This window comes from Cryphonectria parasitica (assembly GCF_011745365.1).
Source record: "Cryphonectria parasitica EP155 unplaced genomic scaffold M406scaffold_10, whole genome shotgun sequence".
In the NCBI taxonomy this organism is placed as follows: Eukaryota; Fungi; Ascomycota; class Sordariomycetes; order Diaporthales; family Cryphonectriaceae; genus Cryphonectria; species Cryphonectria parasitica.
The window spans coordinates 438,906-459,099 of NW_024468918.1; the positions used below are offsets into that span (position 1 = coordinate 438,906).

The 20,194-nt window shown below is 53.4% G+C and overlaps 3 protein-coding genes across 3 annotated transcripts; all 3 read right to left on the reverse strand.

Annotated features, from left to right (window-relative positions):
- Positions 1-5,518: 5,518 nt before the first annotated feature.
- Positions 5,519-8,328, reverse strand: M406DRAFT_334912 (uncharacterized protein; the record flags this gene model as incomplete). Its single annotated transcript, XM_040920982.1, has 5 exons — positions 5,519-5,747; positions 5,793-6,245; positions 6,427-7,265; positions 7,394-7,476; positions 7,533-8,328. The coding sequence occupies 5 exons, from the start codon at positions 8,326-8,328 to the stop codon at positions 5,519-5,521; spliced, it is 2,400 nt and encodes a 799-aa protein (XP_040771213.1).
- Positions 8,329-10,419: 2,091 nt separating this feature from the next.
- M406DRAFT_100213 (uncharacterized protein) lies at positions 10,420-12,149 on the reverse strand (the record flags this gene model as incomplete). Its single annotated transcript, XM_040914904.1, has 4 exons — positions 11,932-12,149; positions 10,886-11,871; positions 10,723-10,849; positions 10,420-10,689 (listed from the first exon to the last, which is right to left on the reverse strand). Exons 1-4 carry the CDS (start codon positions 12,022-12,024, stop codon positions 10,420-10,422), a joined length of 1,476 nt encoding a protein of 491 aa, XP_040771214.1. The 5' UTR covers positions 12,025-12,149.
- Positions 12,150-13,054: 905 nt separating this feature from the next.
- Positions 13,055-16,294, reverse strand: M406DRAFT_95762 (uncharacterized protein). Its single transcript, XM_040926309.1, has 2 exons — positions 14,500-16,294; positions 13,055-14,415 (listed from the first exon to the last, which is right to left on the reverse strand). The coding sequence occupies exons 1-2, from the start codon at positions 15,106-15,108 to the stop codon at positions 13,597-13,599; spliced, it is 1,428 nt and encodes a 475-aa protein (XP_040771215.1). The 5' UTR covers positions 15,109-16,294; the 3' UTR covers positions 13,055-13,596.
- Positions 16,295-20,194: the final 3,900 nt, after the last annotated feature.

The following is a 20,194-nucleotide window of genomic DNA, read 5'->3' on the forward strand; positions in this document are numbered from 1 at the left end:
CTCCTTTCTTTCTTCCCGTCTTCCTTCATCTTTGTTTCGTCGGGGTGAGAAGTGCGGAATGGGGTGATGGGTGAGAACGAAGGATGAGATTTGGTATTTCTGCCCCCCCCCCCGCCTCCCCTCTCCTTCCGCTTCACCCATGTCGGCGAAATCGAAGCTCCGAGAGCGAGAAGAAGAAGAAACGGTAAAAGGAAAAGAAGGAAGAAAAAAAAGAGGCTGCAAGGTTCTGGACACATCACACGTCTCATCATCACGCCTAGACCTTTCTCTGTCCTCTGTCCTTCTCTTACCCCGGAGATTTTCCTCGGATGCTATATCCGACGGGATTACGAGCCGGTCGCAGCATGCATACAAAATGTGTAAGCGCCCTCCCCCCCCTTTTTTTGGGTGGTGTGGTGTTGAGGGGCGTCCAGCCGTGCTTTGCTGCCCAACGGTCGTCGTCACGTCCTAACATTGGCTGGCCAAAGTCCATCCTTCCATTCGGTTCAAAGCATAATAACACCTAAAAGCAAGGCAAAAAGTCGTCGTCAGCAGCAGCAGCAGCAGCAGCAGCAGCAGCAGCAGAAAAGAGTGAGGCGGGTAGAGAAAGAAAGGGGGTTGGTGTGGTGGGCGGGAACCGCGGGCTTTGCCTTGCACACGTTTGCTGACCTGAAAACAGGTTCTAGATTGTGTTGGGGGGGGTTTTTTTTTTCTTTCTTTGCTTTCTTTCTGTCTCCTGCAGTTGTCAGTTTTTCTCTCTCTTTCTCTTCGCCGTTTGCCACTGCCGGGCGATTGGAGTTGCTGGGGAAAGGGAAAAATTAACCTATCATATATTAAGTAATTACTTTGAGTACTTTTGGAGTATTGCAACAAAGACAAGTCCAGCAACTCATTAAAACTCCCCCCATTGCAACCTCATCCTATGCTGTCTCCACTATATTCTGACCGAAAAAGGAAGTCTATCGACCAAATCGTGTGAGACGATTGGCCCAACCCTGGCAAAGCAACTGTGGGGTCATTAGGAATCCGATTGCAATCAATCACAATCGGTCCTTTGCAAAGGCCCAAAGACGCAAAAAAGTATGTGTATGTGTGTGTACTTTACAGAAAACCATTCTGACGGGTCGTATTTGCACATGGGTGGTTGGGATTCAATCAGGCACCAATTGAGATCTTTTTTTATTTTTTTCTTCTCTCTTCCCCGGCCCTGCTCACGAAACAGGAGCGGGACGTTGAGAGGGCCCCAGATTGTTCTCGTCCCGGCGCGAGCTGAACAATTATGACAAGTCGCTTGTTGTGTGTGTCTGTTCTTGTCTCCAACCACCCCCACCCCGGGCTTGTTCTTTTCATTTCTCTGTTTCTCTCGCCGATCGAGGTTAGGAGAAGAACAGGTGTGGCGAGAAGGTGACGTGGAATATGGCAATATGCTCTTCCTGTTAATGCATCCCGGTTTCTGATCAACAAAGGAAATGGGAAAGGGGAAGGAGGAAATTACAAAGTGAAGAGAGAGAAAAAGCGACATATCAGAAGAACAATTGAAAAATGGAGTGGTCGTGTGGGAAACCTCGCTGTTCCATGGCCACGGGTTAATCCTCACAATAGCCCTGTCTAGCCTCTTCTCTCTGCTGAGAGCCCGCAACGAGCTGAACTTGAACCAAGAAGAGCGGGAGGACAGGATGTAACCTGCGAAAGCGCCTGATTGACTGAATTACTACTGCAAACTCACCGGTCTTTTGTCAGACTGGATTGTTTCTCCAGGCATCCTCTTTTTCTCTCCATGTCCACCACCACCGGGCGTCCCGTAGAGGAGGCAACCTGCACTGTACTGTACTGACTGCCCTTTTTGGTTAACCCTGTCCCTCCCGCTCTTCGAGGGGAAAAAAAAAACACGTACAGAATTATCCGTGCAGCCCCCCTTCCTCGAGGTACAGTACATACCAATTTGATCTTGCAGGGTCACATCCTCAAGCCAATCGCCCGTCTTTGTATGAGTTTCTAGGCTTTTGTTAGCCGTGCCCGCCATGCAAGCAGCATCCCCCACACACTCCTCCTCTGTGTTTCTCTCTCTCAGCTAGCCTCTAGGAAGAAATCCCACTTGTGGTTTTTCGAAGCAGAGGTCAAGAGCAAAAGTTTACATGGTGGTCCTCTGTATCTGCAGTCGTACCATTTTGGCCCTCCATTTCTTTTCTCTCTCCCATTCCACGAGGACGCTTTTCTGAGACGGTAGTGCTTGATGGGGGGTATCAGGGTTAGGGTTCTATTAGACATATAGGCTAGTATAGCCTGTGTCGAAAGTGCCTAGCATGAGACAGGCGCTCCCTAGCACAAGTCAGCTAGGGCAGATAGTCCAAAACACCATCTCACACTATTTATCCCAAGAGCATTGATTGGGTGGCAGCTATGTGTGCGCCTTGAGACCTTTTGCAGTGCTAAAGACAGAACTGCTATACAAGTTTTGCAACAAAGCTGGGGCCCGCTTCCCATACTGGTGACAGCGAAAAACAACGCAAAAGAGAACCCGAAACTACGGCAGGCGAGAGCAGTGAACGGGTTTGTGCGTTGGTTACTATCATGTAGATCTTGGTCCCTTGGGTGGGTTTTGATGAAACCTCATCGAAATGGATACCGTTGGATTGCGCAAAAATCAGGTGGTTGTGCAAAAATTGTTTTGAAGTATACTTGTAATCTAAAGGGAGAGAAAACTGCCTGTGAGAATCTTGTCAAGGAACAAGAAGAAATGTGCACGTGTGTCGTTTGCTACTATCCAATGAATCCCTGCCTACGACACTACCAATTCTCTTGGTTTCCATTTCTAGTATCAAATTGAGACACGATCGTTCTTACTTCCATTTTGACGCCTCGTCTCAACCAATCAAGCGGACCATGGAAAGGGGGAATTTAGCCTACCGTACTTCACGGTCCTCCAGAACTTTTTCCACTAGGACTGAAGAGTGGGCTGTTGTCGTCACCACTTTGAAAAAGAAGTTGTCCAATGCTCCTAGGCTCGAGACTCTTCCTGCCAAGTATCGGTCCGAAAATTGAGAAGAATTCCGTAACAGGTGAGGGAGCCCCAGCGGAACAGAGAATATCGCCAGCTGCATGTGAGCACCGGCAACCCACCCCCCTTTCCCCCCCCCCCCCAAAAAAAAAGAAGGGAAGAAAACCCGAGTTCGTTAGATCCTACGAGCAGATTTAGCGCGTTGTTTGCTCCCAAAACCTCCGCCATCTTGTGCGCCAAAATGCGGTCATCACCCAGAGAGGAGTGGAACCAGTCGAAGGGGCTCAGCACTCAGCGCGCAAGCACGAATGGATTTTTTTTTCTCACCGAAAAAAAATCCATAGTCTACGCTACACGTCAACAACACTGAGCAGATTTCTCCGCATCGCGTATGGTCCCATGAGCCGGTCATATATGCTGACGTAGTCAGCGCTGAATGTCACTCCCGTGAGATGGATGTACCAAGCTCTCTCTCTCTCTCTCTCTCTCTCTCTCTCTCGCTGTCTGCCTGTTAGCGACGTCTAGCTGCGGGCACCGGCGCCGACGACGATGACACAGAATTTGTCAGAGCGCTGGTGCTGGTGAGGGAGGCTTCCAGGTACTCGATACATGAGCGGACGAGGACGATGGGTCTGGAGGTAGACTGTGCTGAGACCCCCCACCCCTGTGAGCGTGCGATTTAGCGATGATGTATCTTGTAGAGAAGGAGGGGCTGAGGTGGGTTTTTGCTACTTCCCAGAGAGATCGTGCAAACTCAGAGAGTGGGGCTCATCTCTCGCGGCCATCGTGCACCAGGGGGGGTGTGTGCCTGGGGGAGGACGCGGCGAGGGAGGGCAGCGCCGCCTTCTGTGTGGTGTGGCCCATCCTCTTCCCTCCTTCCTCTGTCTCATCTGGAGGACCTTGAATTGGAGGGCAAATGTAAACCTTGTGATCTAGTCCTTAGAACCGTGATTGCCTTCTCCCTTTTTCTTCTATACAAAACTAACGTGGACATATTGGTCGGAACCTAGACGCAGACCGCATGGCCCGTGGACGACCACGACACTCACTTGGAGATATGGAAGGGAAAGAGCTATAGTTCGGAACAGAAATGTTTTTCATTTGACTATGTGTGCTCCTTCTCACCGTGTTTTACAACCCTTGATTTTATTCCTTGTGGCGAGAAGATGCGTCCTTCTGGTCACGCGACTCATCCTCCCGCCAAAATGCGGCCCTGTCACTCGACCAGAACGGACGAAACTCTTCAGACTTCAGCATGAATTTCCGTTTTCCCTGTTTCCAAGATGCCCTATTTAGTATCCAACACCATTCTGTAGCGTTTCCAACAGATTCGTTGTTCTAGCTGTCTCAAAACAATACCAATTTCTGTTTCGCCGTCATGAGAACCAGAACAAGGCCCGCGCCCAGAAGGAAAGCCGTGAGGCAGCAACAATGAAGTTGGGAACCCCTTTTCCCTTGAAATATTGACTTACTGACACCTCCTGATTTGAATCGCTACCCGGGCTCCAAGCACGACCGATGAATCGTGATTGCATATTTCACAGACGCCCCGAGGCATGGACAAGAGCCGAGGTCGTTAACTTCAAACTTTACCACAACTGGAACAGAAAAAGGCCCACCACCAAAGACAACTTGCAAGGAAATCCTTGAAGATCCAAGACGGCCCGCACCTATAGTTTGTTTTTGTTCAAAGGAAAGGGGAAGACTACTTTTCGCCGCTTGGTTCAACATGTACTACCTATGTGGGGGGAAACCCGTCCAGACCAATATTTTACCCCGCGCGAACGCGTCGTAGGAGCAAGGAGAAGATATAGAAATCTGAACTACGGTTCTCTGGATTGAGGTACTTTCCAAGGCTTCCCAAGGTCTTTAGCCCAGTGCTCACACGCTTTCTCTCTCTCTCTCTCTATAAATCTCACACACACACACGTAAGAGGGGACCAGGCTGTCTGCCACGACCTAGGGCACAAGACCGTAATCTTAGACTCTCTTTAGTAACCTTGGCTATCTGCCCCTTCGCAGATCCTGACTAGACTTCCTCAGCTGCCTTAGAACAAAATATTATGTCTGCCTAGGGAGCACTAAGTATCTCAAATCTCGCTCTAGCCATTATCAAGGCCTGACCCGATGCGTCGTACTCATTTTAAGCCTTCCTATCATAGCCTTCTGTCATAGCATTACCCTAACGACAAAAGCCATAGTGATCATTATGTGCTGAGCTTCCCTGTTCTTGTAGGCTCTCCTGCCCACCTCACCCTCAAAAACCGTCTAAACCATTACCGACAGTAGCATTTCCCCAATTTCCCCAATTTCTCGTCTTTTTTCCGTGTTTTTTTCTTTTCTTTTCTTTTTCCCTTCTTCAAAAAGACGATCGCGAGGCTTGTGATCTTGAAGAAAGAAGCGCACCGGCGCTTCCTCGCTTCTAAGGAACAACGTCTTGATCGGGAGTATCATGCAAGTTGGGTATCATGTGAAAGGAAATCAGCAGATCGTCCATCCTCGGACCTAGCTTCCATGCCCATCGCATGGACCATGAGTACCTTATCTAGGCCTCGACTTGAAGTTCTGCCTCTGCTGGTCGGTGCAGAGTCGTGATGAAGAAGGGAACCGCGTCCTGGTTTTGTTGAGCAGGAAACATGCCTTCGAATCCAGGAGGCGGCCGAATAGGCTGCTGAGCGCCAGGGGCCATGTGTTCAAAGCCTGGTGGTGGCCGAATGGCACGCCCAACATCGGGTCCAGCATCCTGAATGTGTTGAGCAGGGATGATATTCTCGAACCCTGGAGGTGGTAGAACTGGCTGCTGAGTGGGAATTACGTGCTCGAATCCAGGCGGTGGGCGGATGGGATGTTGACCAACGGGGACCAGGTGCTCGAAGCCTGGTGGCGGTCCGATAGGACGCTGTTGCACACCAGGGACCAAATGCTCGAATCCTGGTGGTGGTCGAATGGCTTGTTGTTGTTGTTGCTGTCCAGCAACCATGTGCTCGAAGCCTGGCGGCGGTCGAATGGCCTGCTGCTGCTGCTGCCGTCCAGGAACCACGTGCTCGAAGCCTGGCGGCGGCCGAACAGGGCCTTGCTCATCAGGGACAGCAACCTGGTTGCGCTGTGCAGAAGCAACGCCTTCGAACCCAGGAGGCGGACGAATATGACGCTTGGCGGCAGTACCGACGTGCTCGAATCCTGGCGGCGGACGAACAAGACCTCTCGATCTCTGGACACCAAATCGACGAGAAGGAGCGCGGTGCCCACCGCGCTGAAGACCAGGTCGCTGGAGTGCAAGTAGTCGTCGCGGGGCCACCCGCTGAGGAGATTCAGTAGCTACTTCTGGTGGCGGTGGCGGCGGAGGTTGATGGTACTGTATCGCCATCCCGACCACTTCCTCATCCATAAGAAAAGAACGGGCTCTGATGTGAGCATTTGTGACCAGTCTAGTGCGGCGATACGCGTACTTTGTGGCCTTATCCGGCAAAGGATTCTCGCCGCTCTGTGCCTTGCGGGTGGGGGTGCTCTTTGTTGAGCTGTTGCTGCTGCCAGACCCTTCAGCATTTTTGCGGCGCTCCTCCACGAGATTGCGTCCCATAGACACCAGGACAGAAGAGCGAGATCTCTGAGAGCTCTTTGAGCCGCCAGAGTCCCGGATCTCACTTGAACGTTGTAGCTCGATTCCGTTGTGTGTAAAGTTGCTCGTTTCTTGGTTTACGGCCTGGCGATCTGGGCTGGACGCTATCGCTCGAACTGTTGTTGGTTGGGCGCATTGCGGGCCGGACCGAAAGGGGTTGTTGATTGTATTATTCGACGGCGCTGCACACAGCTTGCCGCCAATCTGAGACTTGTCGTCAGCGCCGCCGATCTTGTACTGGCGATGGTTGCGCGGTGGGACGAAGGAGGCTTCGTAGCTGCTGCCATCGTCGATAGCATCCTCTGGAAGGCCACCGTTGAGCTTGACGAGCTCTTGAATGGCGCAAAACGCGTCATTGCCGTTGTTCTGAACTGGGGCAGGACGAGGCGGGGTCGTATGCGGCGTGACATGGCTCTGAGCTGCCCTCTCAGCAAGGAGACCCTGTGTGATCAACGAGGCAGATGGGCTGGATTTGGCGTTGCGACTGGACGCCGTGGTAGTCGAGGAACCAGATTTACGGGGCGAGGTGTTCTTTGAGGCTAAACCACTTCGTGTACGAGGATATTCCGGGGCAGTGACAAGCTGACGGGCCTGAATCTCCTGTTGCTCAATATCACGCTTGGTCTGAAGGCGCTGGATGCGTGTGGCCACTGAATCGCGATCGCGCAGCTGCTCACTCAGGTAGATATCCGTATTGTAATCAAGAAGCACTCTAGGCCTGGCACCTGAATTGTTACATATATGGTTAGCATATCACGTTTTCATGCATGCGAGGTGGTCTGCAGCCATCAGCTCACCAATTGTCTGTTCTGCGCCGTCATTGGCGGCAGTGACGTGTTGACGACCTTGGTCATGGTTCGAAATCTCGTCTGGCATTTACCTGGTTAGCGCAGGCCTTGGGCGTGAAAAGAAGTGTCTACAATACGGAAGACTTACCTTCGTCATTGCTCAGAAGGTTGTTGATCATAGCCTCGAATGCTTTCTCCTCGTCATTGTGAACGCAGACGCTTCCAGCTCGATCCTCGAGAACCGAGTCAGCACCCTCCTGCTGAGTGTGGGCGATGATGTGCTCCAGGCGAGAGACCTTCGCCTTCAGAGCATTCTCGCGCTTCTTCGACTCCTGGGCCTGCTTCTCACAGGTCTGTTGCACCTCGTCGAAGCTAGCCTGCAGCCTCGCCATACGGCTGATCTGAATTCTGATCTCTTCGATCATGCCAGCTACGAATCCGTTGAGGTGACGAGGGATAGGCTCCGAAATTCCATTGGTCATGATGGTGCAGCCAACGGTCTCCATCATCTGTTGGAGAGTAGGGTTGTGCCAGGTACTGTCGGCCTCCCTGTAGGCATACTCATTCTCAACATTAGAGACAGTGCGCAAGACTCCAGCTGGCTTGTCGCGAACAGCCTCGCGGTCAGAGGTGTCTCCAGACTTGGTCCACTCGCTTGTCTGCACGATGAGCTCCGGGAAGTTGGGGATGGTAGGAGCCTGAATCTTCGCAGCAGCGCTGAGACCAATGTAGCTCGAGATACGAGACAGTCGCGGCATTTTGACGGTTGACTGGTGCGTCGCGAACGGGGTGAGGGAGCGCTGCAAAGAGCGCTGCAAGGAGCGCTGCGCAGCCGTGCGTTCCTGCTTCGCGGGCGCGTCGACCTGCTGGTTAGAGGGACGTTGCTGCATAAGCTGGGCTGCTTGGAAGCGGGCGCCAAAGGCGACCCAGATGCCGTCACCCATGATGAGTTCTGAGTTGACGAAATCACGGTACTGTCCTAAGGTAAGTCGCGCGCGCGACTGCTGATGTCCCCAGTGAGAAAGCTCGAAACCTCAGTGCTCCGTGCGAACCTGAGCAGCGCAAGTGATTACTGAGTGCGAGAATGTTCTTGGGAGATTCTCGTTGGGAGACGTGGGAAGGGTCGAAATAGAAGGGTGAATAGGTCTCTGGAGGGGTGGAAAAGTGTGTGTGGTGGACAAGGAAGACAACGCGGTAAGTAGACGCGAACCAGCGCAGAATCGAACAGAAGGAGAAGAAGTTTCGTCGTCAAGTTGAGCCTTATTATGTAGTTTGCGATAGCCTCGTCAGAAGAGGCGGAAGTGATCGAGTCAAAGATGTTGTTTGTGTGCGTGTATAGTGAAGTAGAGACTGGTGGTAGTGAAAACCTTGGGGTGAAGTCTCAGATCCTACAGACGCGTTGTAAGAACAAACAGGAGAGGAGGATGAAGGGGGTGAAAGACGAAGGGGAAAAAAAGACAAGGTCGAGGTTCGTATCTGGAAGGAAAATCAAACTGACAAGACGGTTGTCCAAGGCCGAGACGTGAAGGAGGTCGGGCTCGAAAGTCGATTAAAAGTCGCTGCGCGGTCCAGCCACCACTGTTCCTAGCCAGCTGCGAACACAGATACTAATTATTGTCTAAACAGAAATAGACAACGATAGGCCTGTTTTCCCTGTCTTCTCAATCTCCCAGAGCCCAGACAATGGAATTGACAATACTCGAAATAAGGTGAAACCAGTAGAATGAAAAGGAAAACGGAGGAAGAAAACGATCAAGGAAAACGCCTGGCGCCTGTGAAAAACGTGATTGTCCACGGTGGAGGATGAAGCACGTGTGAAATGGACAGTGAAGGTGATTTCAGCGCAAGCTGAGGGAGAGGGTGAAGCGAGCACCACCTCTGGTTCTGGCGCGAACACGAAGGCGAAACTGGTAACCCCACTCGCCTCACCAGCCACCCATGATGATGCTGCCACCAGAGATGGTGAATGTGATGACGGGTAGGGTAGGAGGATTTGTTTGGGGTTTGCTGGTCGAGGCGAGGGAACACTGATGGATTCTGTGACTACCTTGTTGACTCCCTTCCAGTCGTGCCTTCCTGCCCAGCAATAGCACCTTCCCCCTTCCCACATCCAGACCATTTTGGGGCAGACGCTTGCCTTTCATTAACGTTGTTGAGCCATAGCAGTGACACTCGGTCCCTTCTCCTAGGTGATCAAGAATGACGGTCTTTGAGAAAGAAAGAAAAAATCACAGTCAACAGAGCATCCACAAACTCGTGAAGGGCAACGTCGTTCGCTGGATTGGACTTGTATTGGAAGTATACCTCGAATGACCATCGCCCCTCCGCGGGGAAAATCGACCCCAGTATGTCCTCCATAATTTCTTCCTCCTCATCACCCGTCATCATGAGATTCGATGACCAAAGAATCTCCTCGATATGGAACCTCATGCCTTGTCTCTAAGCAAGCTGCATAGTCTGAAGCTGTGAGGCACTAACCACAGCAATGGACCGACGATAATCGTCACCCGCTCTCGAGGCACCGAGCTGCATCTTCGGCACTGCCACGATGGTGAACCTGGCTATAATGGTCCTTCATTTGGTACCACGCTAACTAGAACGATGATGAGCACCCCAGTCCAAAAAATAATCAGCTGGTATGGAGAAAGTAGCCTCACCTAATTTAGACTCGCCACCCTAGGACGAGCCGGACTATCTACCTCGCCTCGTATGGTATTCTCGTCCTCCCATAACCACGCAAGTCGACTCCCGTTGCTGGATTGTAGTCATGGAACAAAGCCAAAGCTTGCAATCGAGAGGAGTCAAATCAAGACGAGGAGAAGTGACTAGATCCCGCGCGAGAGCTGCACACGCTGTAATTCCTTCCCCACATGCAGCCTGCCACACAGAAACGCAACGCTATGCTAACTATGCGAACCAAACCAAGCAACTGAATCTCGAAGAAGATTTGCTTGCTTGCTCCCGTGTTGTGCTGGCTGAGGCTCGATGGCTCTCCACGCACACACACGCGCACGCACGCGATCGAGATAACGAGCTCAGTCGAATAAATCTCCCGCCCTCTGCCGTCTGCGGCCTGGCTGCTCGGCGAACAATTCCCTGCCGACATTCTGAGAGACGTTGCTACTGTCGTCGTTGAATTTATTCGGGAACAGCTCCTTGACCGACTTCGCCGTACCCTTGATCGTCAAAATCCCTGATCCCTGGCTGCTCTGACGCGCCGTACCACGTATCGACAGTGTGCCTTTGGTGTTTTGATCTGCATTTGTAGGTGTTACCATATTGTCGCGCTTTGCTCTGACGGTCGACTTCAGAACGGTTGGGAATGGAAAGAAAGAAACAAAAGAAGACGAAGAAGGGATGCGCTCGTCGAGTAACTCGACAGCGCCGTCATAAGAAAGACATCTCATACCCTCAAGCACATCAGCTGGCACCTGGTCCATCGCTGCCCTGCTCGCGCCTGTTGTCCTGACCGGGAACAGCTCCTTCTTGTCAACAGGAAACAGGTCTCTCGTGCCCCTGCCGGCGGGGAATAGCTCTTTGGGTCCGTTGTTGTTTTTCCCGTCGCTGCCTTTGCTGTAGATGCGCTCCTTGATCGATCGGGCTTTCTCTCGGTTGTTTCGCACCGCCTCTCTGTCGCGAGCAAGGTCGGCCTCCATCGCATCTCGATCGTCTCTCGTAGGCGAAGCCGACCGACCACGCTCGTAGGCCCCGCGCTCCGAGCGCAGGGGGTCTCTCGTTCGATCGCTCGGGAAGAGCTCTTTGTCTCTGTTCCTGGAGCGGTGGCGATCATTGCCTGCGCGCGGAGACGGCGACCGCGAGCCGTACCTCCGACCTCGATCTGCCTGTCGTGGTCGTGGTGGCGGTGAGGTCCTCGCTCGCCTCGCCAGCGCACCCGCGTCATCGTCGTAAAGGTTGACATCAAATGGCTCCGGCTCGTCGTGCTCATCGTATAGACCTCTGCCGCTGCCGCCTCGCCTGTACCGTCCTCTGTCATCGCGCCGGTCATCGCGCCGGTCACGCCGATCACGGTACTGCCTGTCCCTCTTACGTCTGCCCTCATCCGTCTCTGGGTCCCACTCCGGGTGAAACAGGTAGAACCGGCTCTTCTGCGCAGCCCCGCGCTCCTTCCTGTCGCTCTCCAGCGCAAAGCGCACCTGCAGCGCGATGTCGGGCTTCTCTGGGACGGGCTTGGCGGGGAGGACCTCGCCCGGCGGGAGCTGAGTTGCGTCTGCAATCTCGACGGCGCACAGCGCCAGGAGGGCGTCTTGCGCGGCGCTGTCGGTGGAGAAGACGAGGTTTGCGGACGTGTCGTTGACCCATTCGATGCGGTCGGCGCCCTTGCCGCCGACTTGAGCGGCGATGTAGGCCTTGAGCTGGTCCTGGTCGATCAGGTCGAGGCCGCGGATGTGCACTTTGTTGAGGACAAGCTGCTGCGCTTCGCCGTCGGTTGCGCCGCCGTTCACGGGCTCTTCGATCTCGCCGTCCTCCTGGAATTGAGGGTGTTAGAGGGAGGCACATTCAATTGTGGCTGGCTTGATGGAAGGTACCTGTAGGTCATCGCCAATGAGGATGTCTGCAACTTCGGGCTCTTCCATAGGGACGTCCACCGCGTCGCCCATCTCGATGTCGAAGTCATCCATTATGTGGCGGGAGGAGCCTTGCGGCTGGGATTGGCACTAAAAAGTAGGAAGTAGAGATAGTAACAATTGGTCAAAGATATTGTCGGCTTTGGAAGTGTAATATGATCTTGAGAAAAGAAGAACTCTGGTTCTGTTAAGTACTATGCGAAGTTGGGTATGCAAGAACAAAAGATGAGAGGTGGTGGGAAGTAAGCGATCAAGGAGCCAGCCGCTAGGACGAGGCTCCAACGGTATGGAGTTCCTCAGCTTATCGATAAGGCCCTACCATATACCTTGGATCCCTGCTAGAGTGGGGTCGCTTCTTGAAATCGTTCAGGTCGTGACTGAGACTCCTCGAACAACCCAAAGTTGACTAAACAAACAAGGAAAGGAAAAGAATTGGGACAATACGAGGAATACAATGTCAGCTTCACTTCAAGGCCTCTCCTTATCTATTCCTCCTACATCTGTCAATCCTTGGGATCACCGCTCTACCCTGCAACACCAAGCACGTCCTTGGGGAGCAAACATACTTCGTAACTTCAAGACAGACAAGAAGAGGAGAGAAGTTGTCGAAATTCACCTACGGGCGGCTAATGGACGCAGAGCAAAGATTCATGACAGCTACAGTGACTCAAAGCTTTTGAAACGGCTACCCAGTCAAAGTGACGTAGTCACCACTCTTTTTCCCTAGCCGCTGACCACTATCAAATCAATTCTCGAATATCACGCGGGCCACAAGCCAATGGCCCATCAGAGCTGACATACCTTTTCAGCGGCACACTTTGTGCGCCCGTCCAAGGGGAGGGAAAGACAAACGAGGAAGAAGAAGGGGGGGGGAGGGGGATAAGCACAGTTTCTCACTAGCTTCGCCTAGAAAAAGAGGTGAGGAAAAGAGAGACACACAGAGAAAATTGTGGTCTTGGAAAATGTAGCAGCTGCCCACAGAGCCAGGAGGCTTACTGTCACAAATTTCCACCTTTCACATTTGCTGGTCGGTAGTTGATCTCATGAAGAGCAGATGCAAGTCACCATGGCAATAATCGGTTTTGGTTTTCTCATCTTCTTGATCATCTATTACTACCAGGCCTCTTTGCCGACCACATCTTTTATCCAAGAAGAAGATAAGAAAAGAGAAGGGGAAAGAAGTGCGAGGAGGTACACTATGCTGTAATATGAACACTTTGATCTTGAGACGGGAGACGTCTAAAGTCTCGGAAGAACCCAGCCAACCCCTCCCGATATGCCTGCGACTAACATAACGAATTCAGCTCTGTCTTTCTATCGACTTAAGGCGAGTCTCAGAGCTCGTGCCATCCATCTCATATTCGAGGAAATTTCCCACTCAGCGCCCCCTAGCCCACATTCTAGAAGAAAATCATCTATGACTCCTGCCGCAGTGGTCACCTCCTTGGCGCCAGCCGACCTTTCAGTGGAGCCTGGTATCTCATTTGAGTAATAGGAAATTACACTCCGTATTAACACACCGCAGGCCCCAGAAACACACGCACACACACACACACACACACACACACACACACACAATATATATATGTATGTATGTACAAACAAACGAAGCCCCGATAAGAAATGTCATGCGGTTCCTACCCTCTGCCTCCTGTCCTCGTGGATGTTAGGCACTGGGCAGGGGGTCCGCGGAACTTTTGAGGGCCGCTCAGGCCCGTCACAAGGAGCTGTCGAGGCTCCGAAACTCGATGACCTCGAGATCTCCGAGGCCGCTCGCTTCAAGTTTGGGAGCACTCCGACCAAGTCCCCCGCCGACGGCCGGTGGCTGTCGTCGACATTCTCGTCATCGTCGAAAGGGGCGTTCACGTCGAGCATCGGATCGTGCTCCCAGCTGGCCTCGAGACCTGGTAGGAAGATGGGCGAGTGCCTGAGGGCATGCCACGACAGGGTAGAATGTTGCATGGCGATGTAGAGGGAGTCGATCTTGCCGTGGGTGTCGAGCACGGCGCAGTGTGAGCGCAGGAAATCAACGTCGTACCCCGAGCCCACGAGCATTGGATCTAGAGGTCGCAGCATCGGCAGGCCCTGGAGAGATTCGGCGTCGCAGAGCTTAGCCTGCAGCGGAACCCACGGCCGGTTCTTCAGCAGCCTGCTGAAGGCTTGCGATACGGCAGAGACGAATGCGTCCGAAGATGTGCCGTTTACAGCGACCATCTGATGCAGACCCCTGGACAGACACCGTTTGTATGCGTTTGTGTGGCGTTCAAAAGGGAATGGTAGTGAGTTGCTGGGGAGGAGTGACACGTGGACGGTCCAAAGCTCCTCCGAGGCAGCCGATGTTACCGGCCTAGATTGTTGCACCGACGACGGCCGCGCAGGTGCACTGGGGGCGGACACGACAGGTGGCAACGCGCGGCGCTGAGAGGCCCCGGAGGACGCCCGCCGCTGTCGAGCTGTAACCTCAGGGGAGGCAGTGATACCTTGCATCATGGGGCCCGACATGGACTGGCGTCTGGGCCTCTGCCGCACCGATGTGTCCTCGAGCCCATCTTCGATACTCTCGACCAGCTCGAGGAAGCGTTCCTCGAGGTTGAGTTCGGCGTCATTGAGCTCGCACTGCCGGCCACGCAGCAAGTGCAGCTCATCATCCACGTTCTTCAGATGTCCTCCAACACCTCGGAAGCGGTGGTCGTGCTCGCCGGTTCGTCTCTCCAACTCCTCGATCGAGTGCCATGCTCGATTGATGTTTCCATATGTCTTCTTGATCTCCTGGCTCATCTCTTCCGTCCTCGTCTCCACAACTCCTTCGAGCTCGCTGACCCTCTGTATCACCTCATTCTCCTTGTCGCTGCCCTTCAGTAGGAGCTCTTCCAGCTGCCGTACCCGCTGCCGGAGTAGGACAAGTTCCTGCTTGTCTATCGGCGGCTCTGACGTCCTGTGGTGGAAGCAGGCGAGATGCCCACACTCGCAGGTAGCCCCGGGTCGTGACTTGTTGAGGGTGAAGTTGACACATGCACACCGATTGCCCTTGATCTCAGGCACGAGCATGATGTAGCGGCAGTTGCCCTGGGGCAAGGTGGACTCGTCAGCCTCAGGTGTCGGCCCCGTCGAGGGGGCCGGGGACGCATGCGCAGACATGCTAGGGACGAGGAGTGGTGGTGGGTGTGAGCATGGATCAATGCTGGGCTGACAAGGACCATCCAGTACGAGCCAGCCTTCCTGCCGAGATGGCCGATTAAGCTTTGTTAAATGAACAGCGAGCCTGACTGTGTTGTGGTGGCAGCTTTGGAGCAACACGAACGGCTTCAGCCTCCTGCGTGTTGCCAAGTCAAAACTGTCTATGTGGTGAAAGGCGTCCACAAGAGATATAACATGGAGGAGGAGGGGGAGGAGGACGAAGAGACGTGACAAGCAAATTTAGCCGGGTACCGGTGGTCTGGAGGTAGGGCTGCGTGCGTCCTGGGGTTGGTTTTAAGATTGGTCCAAGCAATTGCGGGTCGTCACATCTAGGGGACGAGGGAAGGGGCCTCGCGTGGTCAAGTAGACAGCAGCGAGACCTGAAGACCCCACGACATGTGAGAGGCCTCGTCACCAGACAGGGGTCGAGGGCGGGACAGCGACGTGCAGACGTGGGAGGCGGAGGGTAGCGGGTGGGTCTTTTGGAAACAGAGAGGCCAGTGGAGACAAGATGAAGAGGGAAGAGTGTTCGTTTCGAGGCGGGAGAGGAGGAAGATATCAAGCCAGGTGGAGTACCAGCTTTAAAGAGGGTCTCGCGGGGGATAAGGCAGAAGAGGCCAGCAATATTGCTCCTTCAGATAACAAGAAGACGACGGTTGCGGCCAGCCGGCAGGCGGAACCCTTTGAAAGAAAGATGGATCGAACGTAGCCTGGCTGATCCTGGTCTGGCTGGCCCAGGCGATCGCGGGTAAGAAAATGTCAATGTGCAGACGGGATGATGTGTTGGTGATAAGGTTCGATGATAGATAGAACGAGCGCAGGGGATTGGAGAAGAACAAGACGTGGTGGTAGCCTTAAAAGATCAGGCAAGGAAAGGCAAAGATTGCGACAAGACGACAGGATGAGACAATACACACAGCACAGGCCAGGCCAGGCCGTGCATGCGCCTCGGAAGCAGATCTGAGGCTATTGATAGAGGGACAAGAAACAAGGTTATAGAAGTGGGTGGTGGACGATGACCTGTGGAGTCTATCTCAAGTAAGTACTACGGGTGCTGGTACTCATGTATGGTACATACTTAAGGAAAGGAGTGTGTGACACGGAGACCACGAGATGAACAGAGAGGTAGGGCAGAGGCCAAGCCAGGATGGACTTTCTCTGTAGGGCGTAGTGAATTTCTTGTGGCAATGCTGGGCAAGCACGAGGCAAGGACCAGAAGCAGGAGTGATGGAGAATTAAAACAAATAAAAAATGGATAATGATAATAATAACAGTAAGGGAAGTAACCACCCCCGTCACCCTTCCTTTCTTTTCCCCCTGGCTTGACCCAGTGCCCACGTTGGTTGGGTCACTGTTGCTCGCCTCCATTGTCAAGCGACGGTTCAAAATACCAGATCCCGTGGACAGGACTTGAGGACCTGGTCAAGCGACTGGCCCAGAGGGTGCCGAGATAAGAGGGTCAATTGACTGGATCGGAGTAGACTCTCTAAGCACGACAGTGTGTGGTAGGGCCATACTGTTGGCTGGTATGAATTTGGGGGGGGGGGGGCGGAGGAACTTTGGGGAAACTCTTGGGGGGGGGTTGCTAAGGTCTGGGGTGTGGTGGTGCGATGGTACACTCATTACCCCCAATCTCTTAGTGAGGTACCAACGTTGACCACGCCCACGTCCACACAAGGATGTTCCCGGCTAAGACGGAACGGTACCTGAATACCCTGAATACTTATTGTTAACTCGAGGACGGAGGGATCCCAGATGCCTCCTGTCTGTCTCTCCTTCCTTCGTACCCATACTTTTCGTCCAACACCCTTCACATTGCTTCTTCGAGAGGGTGGCCAAAGCATTGGGGTCCCAAACAATAAGAAAGACATGAACAACCTTGCTATGCACCTGTCGAGCGATGATCTGATAACAACCATCCTACGCTAACCAGTCAGAACCATGGAGGACCACCTCTTGCAGTTCAGCTCGAAAAGCCTTTTCCCATCAACCAGAAAAAAATGCTCACCGCATAAAGATAAGGATCAGCAACATGTGGCATCACAAGCACAGGCTCAAAATTCCCATCGATGACGCCAAATGCACATGCCGAATCGCTATCGGAGGCGGTCTCTCTTGGGCATGCACCTCATTATGACCCTTGGTTCGTGGAGCCAGTAACGAGCGCCACACACACCCTCTCTTAGGGGTCCTGACCATGGGATTTGGGGGTCGGTGGGGACTTGGCTACGAGGGACTCGAACTCGAACTCGAGAGCGAGCCTTGGTACTGCTGCTGGCTTTCTCAGCAGCCCAAAAAGGACCTTTTTCTTTCTTTCTTTCTTTCTTGTTTTTTTTTTTTTTTTTGCTGCTTGCTATACAACACACAAATTCTCTGCGCCGCGACACGACACCCACGGATGCCACAATATGGGAGACCTGAACACGTATACGATTGCTTCTTCTTCTAGAGATTTGTCATGCCGGTCGTTGTTCTTACCTCTCTTTCTTTTTCCAGCGCCAGAAGAAAGCTCTCTCCACAAGGCTCCAATATCCGCTCCATTAATTTTTCCCTCTCCCACCTTCTTTTCTTTTTTTCTTTACCGGCTGCACGTCGCACGGGGTGCTCAGGCAGGGCAGGGGATGGGTGCTGCATGACAAAGAGTGGGAGAAGAATCCCCCATGGCGCATGGCAGTGGGGGCAGACAAGATAAGAGTTGCTCACCCAGGCATGGGGTTATTGTTGCGGCCCACTGATACCACCACCACCACCACCACCACCACCACCACTTACTCTGTCGCCCGTCTCAGGTTTCTGAGGGTTCAAGGCCTAGTTCCGGACGGGGGTGGCTTTCACCTTGTCGGTCAAGCTCCCTCCTCATCACGCCAGTTTTAGCTTGTTGATGTCAGGAACCAACGGTCAACACAGTCACAAAACGATCCTAATGCTAGGCTCCCGACAGGAAGACTGAAGAGTCGGGAGATGAGACCAAGTAAAGACCGTTTGATGGCTGCGATCCACGCCCTGGAGCAAAGCCACAGGCTGCAACCAGCAGAACGGTCGGGTACCTGCTCAAAATGCCGCGGGAACCCCCACGGACCTCGCGGGCGCCATGACGGGCCCTTGAGTCTGGAACTCTCTGCCGCCGCGGGAGTGCACTGATGTTTGTGTGCCATAGTACAACGGCATAATGACCTGCAAGCGTATGCTGCTCTTTCATTTTGCTTCTTCTTGCCGGGGCGATTCCCAACTCAGAAGCAAGGAAGGCTTTTCACGGGGGGCCAGAGCCTCATGCAAGTGGTCAACCAAACCCCCTCACCGTCACATCTTGCCATTTTATCGGTCTGCTGCAAGATGGGCTCATGGGTTGCCTGTTGAGGACAAGACGCGCACTCTGCTCCACACCCGTTCACTGCGGCCCCGTGCAGAGAGCCGAGGACGATGTTTCGATGACGCCCACTTGGAACGGCTCGACAGTATATGTCCTACGGCAATGCAACTCTTCTTCCGATCTCTTTGAACAAGCGAGCCAGGGACCCGCGTCAGCATTCCAGAATTGGATGTTCCTTTGACCTGCATCATGCGGCTCACTCCCGTCCTTCCTCGAGGGTCAAGCTCACTGGACCGGTCAAGGGCAGAAACGACCTCTTTTGGTCAGCCCGCGCGCTCTTCGGATGAGCCGCCCTGCCGATGAGACGGTAGACTTTTGGATCCAGTTTGGAAACCGCAGCCTCTCAGCCAGCCAAGAAAGATGAGCGGCTTGGGCGCAACCCCCATTATTTGTATGGATGTGGGTGTGTCTGTCTGTGACAAGGCGATAACACGGCATCAGAGACATGCATAGTATTGAGTGCCGCCAAGCTTTCGGATGTTCTGTCTCTACGGGCCGTTGATCTCAGCGAGCCGGGTTGATCGCGTCTTCTGTTTGCCTCCGTGGTCCGACACGCGCCGCCGCCATCTGATTTACTTCTGCCGTTATCTAGCTGCTGCTGCAATGGACGGGATGAGCGAGCAGTGGGCAGAAGAAAAGAGAGAAAGAGAGAAGGAGAGAGAGAGAGAGAGTTGGTTTCGCAGTGCCACACAGACACACAACCCCCACACAATGTCGTGTCTGCCCAGTGACCATCCCAACCCGGAAGATCCAAAGCAGCAGCCGTGAATAGGCATCGGCCCTACCGTACCTAGCCCTGCAGTGCGTCCCATCGACGGGCGGGCTGGTCCCCTTGCAGCGATGGCTTCCCGTCTCGTTGGGATACTTCTTGTCTCTCCCCCGTACTTGTGCTCTTGCTCCTCACGCTCGCTCTCTAAAACAGCGAGGTGGGCCGGGAACTTTTACCTAATGTCGACCCACTACCCCGTGGGTTGATGGGTAGAGTGGGTCACTGGGTGTGTGGCAAGAGTGGGTATATCGATGGCGGTCAGGGGTCCACCGGCCTAGCCATGGATTGGGTGGCCGGAACGAGCCTTCTGGTCGGTATGCCTGAGAGCCCACCTTTGACCACACCAACTCCCCCCCCCCCCACGCATCGGGACGTCACCAGAAGAGGGAAGAGATCCCCGAGTCTTGCGGCAAAGATCTTTGTTTGAGCCGCTCATCCTTGGGAAGGAGGAATGCAACTGAGCATTGTTGAGCAACATTTTTGCCACACATACACACACCATACTGTCTCTGGGCGCTCATTCGACTACAACATTCTCGTGTGGTGGTGGTCCGTCTCGTCTGTTTATCCTGTCCACGGATACAGGCACGACTGGGCATCGGCAACCGAGGCTCGGTACTTGGCAGCTGACTACGCAGACCCATATCGTACCCTGTTGTGCCTACGTGCCTTTCCATTCTGCATATTCAGTATATGCACCCAGGTTGTGAATCTTCAAATCCAAGATGGACAAGTGTTCATCATCATGACTTGGGCTGCTGGAGAGCATACTAAGTGATACACCAATGTCATTTTTTTCCCCTCTTCTTTTTCCTTTGCTGCCCAGGACACGCTACCTATGCAGGTCGATTGGCTGAGGTGCTCCAAAACTTCTGCAGTCTGGATGGGGCCTATCAGCTGTTGGCGGC

Bases quoted from the DNA above. Each gene is read 5' to 3' on its own strand.
- M406DRAFT_95762 (XM_040926309.1), bottom strand. From the start codon at position 15,108: ATGTCTGCGCATGCGTCCCCGGCCCCCTCGACGGGGCCGACACCTGAG. The intron at 14,416-14,499 runs GTGCGGCAGAGG...ACAGCTCGACAG, and splicing joins ATGGGCTCGAGGACACATCG to CGGCGGGCGTCCTCCGGGGC.